The 12,936-nt window shown below is 37.8% G+C and overlaps 1 protein-coding gene across 3 annotated transcripts in view; it reads left to right on the top strand.

Moving 5' to 3' along the window:
• FBXL20 (F-box and leucine rich repeat protein 20) overlaps positions 1-12,936 on the top strand; it is a 96,593-nt gene that overhangs the window by 47,074 nt on the left and 36,583 nt on the right. For all 3 annotated transcript variants that reach the window (XR_002315331.2, XM_020901769.2, XM_020901770.2), the window contains exon 2: positions 2,424-2,485. Coding sequence is in view for 2 of the 3 variants with exons in the window: in XM_020901769.2 (XP_020757428.1) it covers positions 2,424-2,485 (62 nt within the window). In the remaining variant the exon portion in view is untranslated. The remainder of the gene's footprint in view (positions 1-2,423; positions 2,486-12,936) is intronic.

The following is a 12,936-nucleotide window of genomic DNA, read 5'->3' as shown; positions in this document are numbered from 1 at the left end:
AGAAGGAAGAGGAGGGAAATACAAATCTGGACTGGTGTCTTAAACACCATGGTCTTTCCCAGGTACTCCCAGAACACTATTCCTTTTCTTCTTTACTTTTTCATATACCTCATGTTCATATAGAGACAACAGCGTTTGGCCTATTTAGGCTGAAGAAGTGAAATAAAGGTCACTTAGTCATGTCCAACTCTTTGCGACCCCATGGAGTATACAGTCCATGGAATTCTCCCGGCCAGAATAGTGGCGTAGGTAGCCATTCCCTTCTCCAGGGGATTGTCCCGACCCAGGAATCAAACTGGGGTCTCCTGCATTGCAGGCAGATTCTCTACCAACTGAGCTACTAGGGAAGCCCATTTAGGCTAACTTAGGGGGGGAAATTGCTACTGGGTGTGATTTTTGTTCCTTTTTAAAAAAAATGTAGAGTTGTACAAGTTGTGTGAGCAATACATAGCAGATTTATATTCTTTTATCAGTTTAATTATTGTCTATATTCAAGTGAACAGAAGTGCCTTGCTGGCTATTCAATTAAATGCTTTGAATATACAAGATAAAGAGTTCAGCATTTCTACTATAAAAGTGATTATCTTTTATATTTTGTGGATTTGAGTTGGGCATAGTCTGTTACACTGGGTGCTTTATTGGTGTTGTAAACTTACAAATTTAATTTTTTCCAAAGATCTCAAGTTTAAGATACATGTTGTATGCTAAGAAGTCCCCCAGGCAGGTCTCAACTTTTGATACATTTAGCTGTCTTTGCAAGACATTGTTATTTATGTCATCAACCCTAGATTATTCAGGGTATACTTTATAACTCCTTCATGCATTCTTTCCCTTAAGTGTACCTAGAGAAAAATGATCATGAAACTTCCCTAGCAGTCCACTGGGTAAGACTCCATGCTTCCACTGCAGGGGGCATGTGTTGGATCCCTGCGAGGGGGAACTAAAATCCTGTGTGGTGCAGCCAAAGAAAACCAAATAATCGTAATAGTGAAGAGTCTTAGAAAATTAGAAACTGTGAAATTTGAGATTTGTGTAGGAGGAAATGTGATGACTTCATTTTGAAAGTCTGCTTTACCAAAAAGGAGTATGGTTTTTTCCTTAGTAACTTCCATTAATGGACAGAGATTTTAGGGAAGCAGGTTGTTCTTTGATGTCAGGTAATTTCCTAAAGCATGTGATTGTCAGGCAGTAGCTTTATTATAACATGGTGTGTTTGCTGCACTGAGACTTGGTAGATGATCCAGCTTCCATCAGCGATTCTGTGGCTTTTTAAAAGCTCCTTTTTTCTCCAGCTTTTTTTTTTTCATCTCCACTGCCCCTGTAATCTTACAGAGATCTGTATCATCTTTTACTTCAGCTATAATTTAACATATTTCTAACTTATCTCCTTGATGCTAGTCCAAATTTAATATTTGCTTATTTCCGTGTTCTTCATTGTAGAGCAGGAGACCCTTAAGTACAGAGATAACATCTTACTGTCTTTGTATTTCGTTGCCTAGAAAGGTGCCTAATACTTAGAAGATGTTCAGTAAATGTTCACTTCATGAAGTCAAGAGGCATCTATGTAATACTTAATAGCAGCGACTGAATGTGTTCCTCAGTTTCTGTGACGTGTGTTGTTTTTCCTGACTTTTTATTGGATATATAGGTATTTGATTTTTAATGTAGCTTACTAGACAAGCTTATAATGGAAGAAATTGTGGGTCTGTTTAAAAGTACCTACTGTGAGTTATTTCATTAATTTGAATGATCCTTTGTGCCTGCAGAATGCATATGGTTGTGGTTATGAAGCATTATTAGTTTTCTGCATGATACATAAAACTTGAAAGAGAATGTTCCCTATCCTAGGTTTCTGAACAACTCCATGAACAAATAAATATGAGTTAGATATGGAGAATAACCTTGCCTTAAGGTTTTTCAAATGGTCACTCTGCACTGATACAATTTTAAGCAAGTAAACTTTTTGTAGCTCAATTTCCTTATATGTCAAATGAAGATTAAGGGTCATGAGAAGATTCTCAGACATTCTCAGAAATGTCTCAGACATTTTTTAGCCTAAAGAATTTCTGAAAATATGACTTTGGCTTATAATATCCGTTGTACTTATTCTCTTCTTTCCTAAGAGGATTACCTCTAAACTGTTGTTGAAGTGAAGTGATGTCACTTAGTCGTGTCCGACTCTTTGCGACCCCATGGCCTGTAGCCTACCAGGCTCCTCAGTCCATGGGATTTTCCAGGCAAGAATACTGGAGTGGGTTGCCATTTCCTTCTCCAAGGGATCTTCCTGACCCAGGGATCAAACCCAAGTCTCCCACATTGTAGGCAGATGCCTTACCGTCTGAGCTACCAGGTGTCTATAAACTGTTGAGTTAAACATGATAAAATGTGAAGTAGCACTTGACACAATGATTTTGTTTTTGCAGATGTTCTCAAATAGCGATGAAGCTGTAATCAATAAAAAACTTCCCAAAGAACTCCTATTACGGTAAGTCTAACTTTATGATGGTTTTTTTGTTGTTGTTGTTGTGTGTCACTTTTTCCTGTTTAAAATAGTCTTAGACTTTTTGCTAATTTTTGTGTATCTTCAGAATCTGGATTATCTGAATTTTAAAATTTATTGATGCCTTTATTAAACAGTCTTATCCTAGGAATTACAGCCTTTAAAAAAGTTGCTTGAAACTTTCCTCTGTTAGCACTCGGGGTTTTATTAGAGCAGCATGACTGAAAGAAGCACCTTCTCTTTGCAAAGTGTTAGCAATCACTGTGCTCAAGGGCATCTTGCTCAGGGCTGCTGCTGCTGCTGCTGCTGCTGCTGCTGCTGCGTCTAGCCCACAACCAGCCCCTGCTTCAGGGTGAAAAATGTCTCTCTCTAGTGCTGGTGAAGAGTACTTCTGGCATTCCTAAGTATTTGCATACTGAGTCCTCCACTAGATTGCAGGATCCTTGGAAGCAGGGATTAAATCCTAGGGCTTAAACTTTGAAAATGCTAAGAAAAAAAAAGAACTGAATTGAACTTGAAATGGATTTTTTCCATGAAAGTAAAATAGACATACGAGCTGGTTGACTGTAGTTGAAAGAACATCCTAAACTACCAGAGCCATTGGAAAATGCACTCTGAATATCTTGAGTATCCCATAAATTTCAGTGAAATTTTAGCTATCTTCAAGAAGAATATTTTTAAAACAGGTAATGCTCTTCATTGTTACCATAAGCTGAGTACATTAAGACACACTTATTTTTAATATTGAGCTTCCCAGGTGGCGCTCCCTGCCAGTGCAGGAGACTCAGGAGACGTAGGTTCGATCCTTGGGTTAGGAAGATCCCCTGGAGTGGGAAATGGCAACCCACTCTAGTACTCTTGCCTGGAAAATTCCATGGACAGAGGAGCCTGGCAGGCTACAATCCATGGGCCAGCAAAGGGTTGGCTATGACAGCGATCATGCTGTGATCATACTGTGTTTATGTTTTTATATTTCATTAGAGTTTTTCTGTTTTTGTCATGAAACTCAGATTCCTTACAGTGGTCTATAAGACCTCTTATGTTGTGGCAGGGGAATAATATGATTTGGTTTATATTTTTTAAAGAATCAGCCTGGGTACTATGTGCCAGCCAGATTGGGAGATTGGAATGGGGAACAATAAGAATGCTATTAAAGAAATCTAGGCAAGAAATGAGGGTAACATGGATAACATCTTCTGTAATTCTTGACACTGCACCATTGCCTGCCCTGGCCCTTATAGCTTTAGACACCATTTCTCACTCCCCTCCCACTCCCTCCCCTCCTTTCCTTTTTTAGATATAATTGACATATAATCTATTAGTTTCAGGTATACAGCATAATGAGTTGATATTTGTATATATGGCAAAATGGCAGTCCAGTGGTTAAGACTCCATGCTTCCACTGTTGAGGGTACAAGTTCAATCCTAGTTGGAAATCAAGATCCTGGCTCACCACAAAATGATCACCACAGTAAATCTAGTTAATATCCATCAAAACCCATAGTTAAAAATTTGTGGGGCTTTTTGTTGTTATTGTTTTAGATGCTGCATATTAATGAGATCTTACAGTATGTTTTTCTCTCTGTGACTTATTTCATGTAGCATAAGTACCCTCAAGGTTCATTCATGTTGTGCTTATGGCAAGATTGGAGCTGAATAATATTCCATTGTACATGTGTGTATCACATTTTCTCTATCCATTCATCCATCAGTGGACACTTAGGTTGCTTCCATCTCTTCAGTTCAGTTTAATTCAGTCGCTCAGTCGTGACTCTTTGGGACCCCCTGGACCGCAGCACGCCAGGCCTCCCTGTCCATCACCAGCTCCCAGAGTTTACCCAAACTCATGTCCATTGAGTTGGTGATGCCATCCAACCATCTCATCCTCTGTCGTCCCCTTCTCCTCCTGCCCTCAATCTTTCCCAGCATCAGGGTCTTTTCAAATGGGTCAACTCTTCACATCAGGTGGCCAAAGTATTAGAGTTTCAGCTTCAACATCAGTCCTTCCAGTAACACCCAGGACTGATCTCCTTTAGGATGGACTAGCTGGATCTCCTTGCAGTCCAAAGGACTCTAAAGAGTCTTCTCCAATACCACAGTTCAAAAGCATCAATTCTTCAGTGCTCAGCTTTCTTTATAGTCCACCTCTCACATCCATACATGACCACTGGAAAAGCCATAGCCTTGACTAGATGGACCTTTGTTGGCAAAGTGATATCTCTGCTTTTTAATATGCTGTCTAGGTTGGTCATAACTTTTCCTTCCAAGGAGTAAGTGTCTTTTAATTTCATGGCTGCAGTCACCATCTGCAGTGATTTTGGAGCTCCCAAAAATAAAGTCAGCCTCTGTTTCCATCTCTTGACTATTATAAATAATGCTGCAACAAATATGGAAGTGCAGATATCTTCTTGTTAGGATTTTTGTTTTCTTCAGATAACTACCCAGAATTAGAATTGCTAGATTATATGGTAGATACTTAAGAATTTCATACTGTTTTTCTGTAATGGCTGTACCAATTTACGTTCCCACCAACAGTGTATGAGGGTTCTCTTTTCTCCACATCTTCACCAACACTTGTTATTTCTTGTCTTCTTGATAATAGCCATAGGGGAGAGTTAGTATCTCATTGTGATTTTGATTTAGTCACTATTTTGACTTTGCTCTGTTAACTGTTGATGAATTGTAAGGCCTATAGTTGCCAGAACAGATAGTATTTGGGGGAAGATTGGATAAAGAGGAATTCCTACATCAACCAGTTTTTGTTACCACAAACAACTCCTAAATCTCAGTGGCTTTTTCTTACCATTACCTGAAGCTATGGGTTAACTGATTTCTCTTTCAGGCAGTGGGTCAACTTTTTGTTTAAACCAATTAAGCGAAATAGAAAAGAAAATTTTGTGATATCTTTGAAATTACAGTAAACAGGGAACCAATTAGTTAATGTAAATATTAATGAATTCTGTCCAGGGCATTTGTAATTTTTGAAATTCATTAAATGTAATATTTCCTTAGGAACTTGAAATAGCCTGATAAATACTTTGTGGGGGATACGTTAAGACTATATGTTGTTACTCATTTTTGTCCACTAATTGTAACCTCCATTGATGTTACCTGAAACAGTTACTGTTGTTATGTTTGCCATAATTTTATATTTTCATAATTCTTCCTGTGTTTATTAATTAGAATTCTACTGTAAGGAAGACCCTTCACATCTGTTATGTTTATTTATTCAGTTATTTATAACGGTATAGACTTGTGGATATGTGTTTTATATTATTATGAGTTATATTGTTACTGTCATTACTTACTGGCCAGATTTTTTGTGTGTCATCTAAATTTGTGGGTGTGTGTATTTGGAATTTCATACCATGTCTGTGTATTAGCTGTTTTAAAAAATACAGTTTAATAAGTAGCATAGACTATTTGGCTTGGTTAGATTTTTAAGTTACATATTACATTATTTGATCCAACATGTATCAGTCTACAAGGGGAAAACTTGTGTTGCTAGGGCCAAGTTCAGAGCTACAGCCAATTTACCAATGAATTAAGGAAGTGTTCTTGTTTTTTCTTAGCTGTAGCTTACTTTAACTTACTAATTTTCCTCCTTTCCTTTTAAAACAAAGTTTATTAGTAATGCTCCAGCAGGCTGGAATCCACTGCTTGCATAATGTGAAATTCAGTTAGCAGAATTGACAGTACTTCCTTTCAGGGCAGAACCATGTGCATATCTTTAGGAGTACCTCTTGCAAAATGAATATCAGTGTTTATAAGACAGAGACTCTTCTGTTTTCCAAGAGCTAATGTAAAGTGACTCGTTTCCCAGGATTCCTTCTGAGGATGATATTGGTAACTTTAAAAATAACGTGAGTGGTAAGTAAGACTGTTTGAACACACACATGCCCTTTTAGCTATGAAACAAAATGCAGTTTCAGAAATAGGATTATCAGTATTTACAAGAATCTGAAACTTTTTTCATTAATTTTTCAACTCTTGGGGTGTTGAGTCATAATTATCATGTAATATGTTATGTGGATATGTGAGTTGATAGATGAATTTTCTTAAGTTAGATGGAAAGAATGAATTGGCTGGAGTTGTTTATCTAAAAAATAATCATGCTGTATTGGGTCCCCTGGAGTACTCCTAAGTTTGATGATTTTCTGGGAGGACTCAAGGCTCAGCATATAGTCATACTTATAACTATGATTTATTACAGGGAAGAGACACAAAGCAAAGTCCGCCCGTATGTCTATCCAACGTACTGTACTCTTTTCCTCCTAGTAAATAAAACTTCATTTGTTTCACTAAAAAAAAAAAAGGAAAAGCTGAATAGAGTGAAATAGGAAACCAGGTTTTGCCTTTAAGAGTCCTTTCCCAGTGGAGTCACACAGGGTGTGCTTAATTCCTCCCCAAATAAGTTACAACAAAAAAGTAAAATGTCTACCAGGGAAGCTCATCAGGGAATAGTGGAAAGCCTCTACAGTCCAAATTCTCAAATGCCATCCAGGGTGCAACAGTGCAAGCAACAGTTGAAACAGGGCCTTTCTAATAAGGATAGGCTTGCTATGTTAACTCTTTTCTGTACACATGCTGTCTTATTATATTCTATCCCAGGAAGCTTACAACACTGATGATATCTAGTATTTTCATTCACTTTAATTGCCAAGAGTTCAGGGTGGATAGGAGTGTGTGTTTTCTTACTTTTAAGGGCATAATGGTTAGGAACATCAACTCTGAAATCTGAACACCTGCATTTTGTCATTTACTAGCTATAAACTGGAGTTCAGTACCTACTTTTTAGGAAGGTACTAAAATCCTCCCTGGTGACTTAGTGGTAGAGACTTTGCCTGCCAGTGCAGGAGAGGCAGGTTCAATCCCTGGGTTTAGAAGATCCCCTGGAGAAAGAAATGGCAGCCCACTCTAGTATTCTTGCCTGGGAAATCCCATGGACAGAGGAGCCTGGTGAGTTACAGTCCATGGAAAGATTTGGACATGACTTGGCGACTAAACAACAATGAACAAGGATCAAAAGGGTTGATAAATATAAAGTGCTTACTAGAAAGAGTGCCTGGCACATAGGAAGTACAATAAAATGTCATGTATATTACTATTTTATTTTTTACTCACAGACCATAAAATGATGTGACTAGATGCTCAGACTACCAAAAGTGATCATCTCTCACCTTTAATGTGCATTGGCAGATGTTCCTGAATCAAAGAACAGAAAAACAATATTGCTGTTACTGACCATTTCGTTTTCTAGTCTTCTCAACTATCCAGAACAAATCAGAGAAACAGAAAGCAAGCTGGAAGATCAAATGTGCATTTTACTTAAAGGATACATACCAGCCATTTCTCAGTTCCCATTTACTTCTTATTTATTTTTTTCGTTAAACACAGTTAACAAAAATTCAATTATGAATATCAGTAAATGAAAATGGGATCAGGAGAGTTGATAGGGGGACCACTGAGTTTATTATTAGCAATCTGACAATAAGAGAGAATATATAAAAACTAATTTTAAAAGCAAACTAAAGCAGGGAACTTTTCTGGTGGTTCACTGTTTAAAGCTCTGAGCTTCCAGTTCAGGGGGCACCTGGTTGGAGAATTGAGATTCTGTGTGCTGCACAATGTGGCTTAAAAAAGGAAAGAAAACGAGAAAGAAAAAAAAAAACAACAAAAACAAACATGTAGGATTGAGAAAGAGTAGTGGTTCCCAGATGGGAAAGGTATAAAGGGGGTCAACTGTATGGTGAATTAATGGAAAATAAATTTTGGGTGGTGAGCATGTTGTAGGGTATACGGAAGTAGAAATACAGTGTTTTCCACATGAGGCTTACACAGTGTTATAAATCAGTGTTACATCAGTTAAAAATTAATAGTAACATTCAAAAATATTACATTACAGGGTTGTTTATTTAATGAAAAGAAGTTTTAGTCACTTAGTTACTCATGAGGATTTCACTGAATAGAATGATAATTGATGTTCTTTATGAAAGCCACGTGATACCAAAAATAATTAAATTATGTCCCCTTAAACCTTTCGGGGAGCAGGGGTTCATGTGAAACATTTTGTTTCATACCGATTTTTAACACAGTAGTTTACATATATGACACTTTATAAATATAAGCATATGTTTAGGCTGTTTTTTCCCATACCATGTATGCATGATGCATTTTCATTTGAGTTTGCTACTGCAATTAATCGATATGTTTCCTTGGTGAGAGAATGAAAGAAGTATATTTTATTCTACATTAGCAGAATGCTGAAGTTCAATAATTACTATAGGCCTCATTCTTGTCCTCCTTAGTCCTTCAACTTTCTTTCTTTGTTTTAAAGAATTTGTTTCTGTAGAGCAGTTTTAGGTTTACAGTGAAATGAGAGGAAGGTACAGAGATTTTTCATGTGCCCCCTTCCTCACACATGCAGGCCTCCACCCCCATTATCAACATAACCCACCAGAATGTTTTTTATTTGTTTGCCAAAGATGAACCTATATTAACACTTTATAATTATCTTAAGTCTGTAGTTTACCTTAAGGTTAACTCTTGGTGTTGTAGATCTTATGAAGTGAAGTGAAGTCGCTCGGTCATGTCCGACTCTTTGCGACCCCACAGACTGTAGCCTACCAGGCTCCTCCATCCTTGGGATTTTCCAGGCAAGAGTACTGGAGTGGGTTGCCATTTTCTTCTCCATAGATTTTATGGGTTTGTGCAAATGTGTAATAATATATCCATCATTACAGTGTCATACATTTTAATGTCATACATATTTAATTTATATGTCATACATATAAATACATACATGTTTTTACTGCTGTAAAAATCCTTTCTGCTTTGCCTGTTTATCTCTCTCCCTTCTCACCCCTTGTTGTTCAGTCACTCAGTCGCATCTGACTCTTTGCGACTCTATGGGTTGCAACCTGGCTTCACTGTCCTTCACCATCACCCGGAGCTTGCTCAAACGCATTGAGTCGGTGATGCCATCCAGCCACTTTGTCCTCTGTCGTCCCCTTCTCTTCCTGCCTTCAGTCTTTCCCAGCACCAGGGTCTTATCCCTGGCAACCACTTATTTTTTTATCTCCATAGTTCCGCGTTTTCTGGAATATTACACAGTTGGAATTTCCTTAAACCTTACTATAAGAGGAGACATGCAGTGTACCAAGCATTATGTTGGATATAGAAATAAAGGAGACTCTTTGTCCTCAAGAAACTCAGTGAGTAGTAGAAAAGACTGACAGGAAAATAATCAATATAAAGGTATAATGGAGGTTTGCCTAGAGCAAAGCTCACGTGTAGGACATTACAGCCAACCTTAGAGAGTTCAGAAGATACTTCCAAGGAAATGAAACATGAGCTGAGTCATAAAGGGGTAAGTAGTGATTAACTGGATGTTGCAAGAGAGTAAGAAAGAAGAACATTTCAGGTGAGATTATTGTTTCCTCTTTGTGGACAGAGGCAAAGGGTTTTTGATTCAGGTATGCTGTAAGATTTGAAGCTCAAGCTCTTTTGCATAATACGTAGTTTTGTAGTTTAGAATTTTCTTCCCCTAGGGCTTGCCTGGCAAACAAACTCTTCTTTGTGATACTGTTTATATTGGAGAATTACGAACTTTGCATATACAGTCTGTTAATAAATTGGATGCTGCCTGTCTCAAACTTCATCTCTTCCCTGGTTTGCGTGTTTCTTCATAATTGCCTTTTTTTTTTTTTTGGCTGTGCCATGTGGCATGCGGGATCTTAGTTGTCCAACCAGGGATGGAACCTGTGCCCCCTGCAGTGGAAGCAAGTCCTAACCACTGGACCACCAGGGAAGTCCTGCCATTTGCTGTTTTAATGTTTCCAAGCCTAACATTCTGTTGCCTGGAGGAACTACAACAGCAGTAACAAAATACTCTTGAGCAGTGAATTGGCTGTTTTATTTTAGATCTGTTAGAGAGAGACTTCAGCTCTTGCTTGGCTCTAAATTTTCTTAGCCAGTAGCAACTCTCCAGTGTTGCCTTGTTGTCTCGGTGAAAGTTGCTCAGTCGTGTCTGACTCTTTGTGACCCCATGGACTACACAGCCCATGGAATTCTCCAGGCTAAAATACTGGAGTGGGGAGCTGTTCCCTTCTCCAGGGGATCTTCCCAACCCAGGGATTGAACCCAGGTCTCTCACATTGTAGGCACATTCTTTACCAGCTGAGCCAGGAGGGAAGCCCTAATATCTTGGTAGTGATGGACTATTAATAAGATACGTATTAGGCACATTGCCTTTGTGTAGGTTATTTATGTATGTGGACACAAAGCTGTTTGTCTTTTGAGACTGAGAGCCACATGTGAAGTGGCTCTCAGTAGTAGTATGTGAAGATGCTATTTTTTTCAAGTCCTTATTGTTTTCCTATCATTACACATTATAGTACATGAACTCCCACCAGGCTCAGCTTCATATTGTGGGGCCAGTTTTTGATAGCTCTAAAATCATGACTCTGTCAAGATTGGGGCCATCTTGAGGACAAAGGAGCATGAGTATCCTAGGAATATAATCCTAGAAGAAAACATCATTTGGAAAATAATCTTTTTAACAATTTATTTGTTTCCTGAAGTTTGTGTTTTCTGTGTGTTAATTGTGTTATTGTTTACGGCTTGGATGCAGGAGTTAGCTTGCAAAATACAAGATGACCCAATTAGATATATATAGCTGATACTAAGCCAGTGGTTATTGTTTATATTTTTACTTCTTGCCACCTTTTTTCCTCCTTTTGTTTTTAAATTATTTTAGATTTACTGAAAAGATTCAGAAGTAGTTCAAAGAAATTCCGTAAAATTTTTACTTGGATTCCCCAAATATTAACCTTTGACCTTACTTAAATTATTTTTTTCTTACCTATTTGGGTTAAGTTGCAGACCATACTTTTTACCCAAGACTTCAGTGTGAATTTTCTAAAGTCAAAGACTTTCATATATAAACACAGTACAGTAATTGAAATTACTGTAATTTCAAAATGCATGTTGATGTGATACTATTATGTAGTTTATAGACCTTATCCCTATTTTACCAGTTATCCTATGCATGATCCTGCTCATGTTCATTGTAGTACAGGGCAAGAAAAAATATTTTTCTTTCTGATTCAAGTTGCAGTCCAGGATCACAGGTTACATTTACTGTCACTTCTCTTCAGCTGGCTTTAATTTTGAATAGGCCTTCAGTCTTTCTTTGTCTTTTATAGCCAATGACAGTTTTGAAGTTTCTTTACAGAATGTCCTTCATGAGTAAATTCAGTTGGCACAATTTTGTAGGAATACCACAGAAACAATATAGTACCCTTCTCACTGTTCATGTGCTGTGCTGTGCTAATCGCTTCAGTCATGGCCAACTCTTTGTGACCCTATGGACTATAGCCCACCAGGCTTCTCTGTCCATGGGATTCTCTAGGCAAGAATGCTGAAGTGGATTGCCGTGCCCTCCTCCAGGGGATCTTCCTGGCCCAGGGATCGAGCCCACATCTCTTATCTCCTGCATTGGCAGGTGGATTCTTTAGAACTAGCACCACCTGGAAGGCCCCCTCATTGTTCATATCATAAGCATAAGATGTCTGTTTGTCCCATTACTGTTGATGTTAATTTTGATCATCAGGTTAAGGTGGTATCTGCCAGATTTCTCCACTGCAATGTTACCATTTTCCCTTTTATCTTTAGTAAGTGTCCTGTGGTGCAATACTTTGAGACTATGTGAATATATTGTTTCTCATCAAACTTTAACTCAGTCAGTTAAAGTTTCTGTTTCTTGCTTGAAACAGTTATTACAGTTGTGGTTACCAAATGGGATTCTCTAATTCCATCTTTACTTCTACATTTTACTAGTTGGAATTCTCTAAAGAAGAGTTTTCCTTTCTATACCGTTTTTTCCTTTCTTTAGTAACATCAACATATACTCATGAATTCCTATTTTATTCAGTGTTTGGTAATCCCATTTGGATTATTCTTGTTTTCTGCTCAAAATGTTTCAAATTTAGCCACTGGGAGTCCCTAATGGTTGTATTCTATGTTCTTGGAATATGTCCTATCATTCTCTGAATATATTCTTGTTTTTCGGCACAAGATTCTCTAGGATCTTCTTATATTTTCCTGACCCAGTCCTGGCATCAGACATTTTTGCAAGGAGCTCAGGGATGATTTTTAATGGAGAATGGTATTTAGAAACTTAAGATCTATACCCTAGCTATGTTTATTGCTACTGGACATCATTGCTTGTGGATCTTCTCATCAGATGGAGCTAAGAAATACATGTTTGAAGATGGGTAGTGCATGAACACATCTTTATGCAGTTTTATATCTGTATCTATATATAGATGAATAGATAGATTAAACATCACAATTCTCTTACATAACCAGTTTATACTAACACCTCCAATCCTAGTCTAATACTTTCAGGCTCATTTTAGCTCTCCTTTCCATAT

Source organism: Odocoileus virginianus, chromosome 17 (genome assembly GCF_023699985.2).
Source record: "Odocoileus virginianus isolate 20LAN1187 ecotype Illinois chromosome 17, Ovbor_1.2, whole genome shotgun sequence".
Taxonomy (NCBI): domain Eukaryota; kingdom Metazoa; phylum Chordata; class Mammalia; order Artiodactyla; family Cervidae; genus Odocoileus; species Odocoileus virginianus.
The sequence above is the reverse complement of the archived record's forward strand: the minus strand, read 5'-3'. Positions and strand labels throughout refer to the sequence as shown.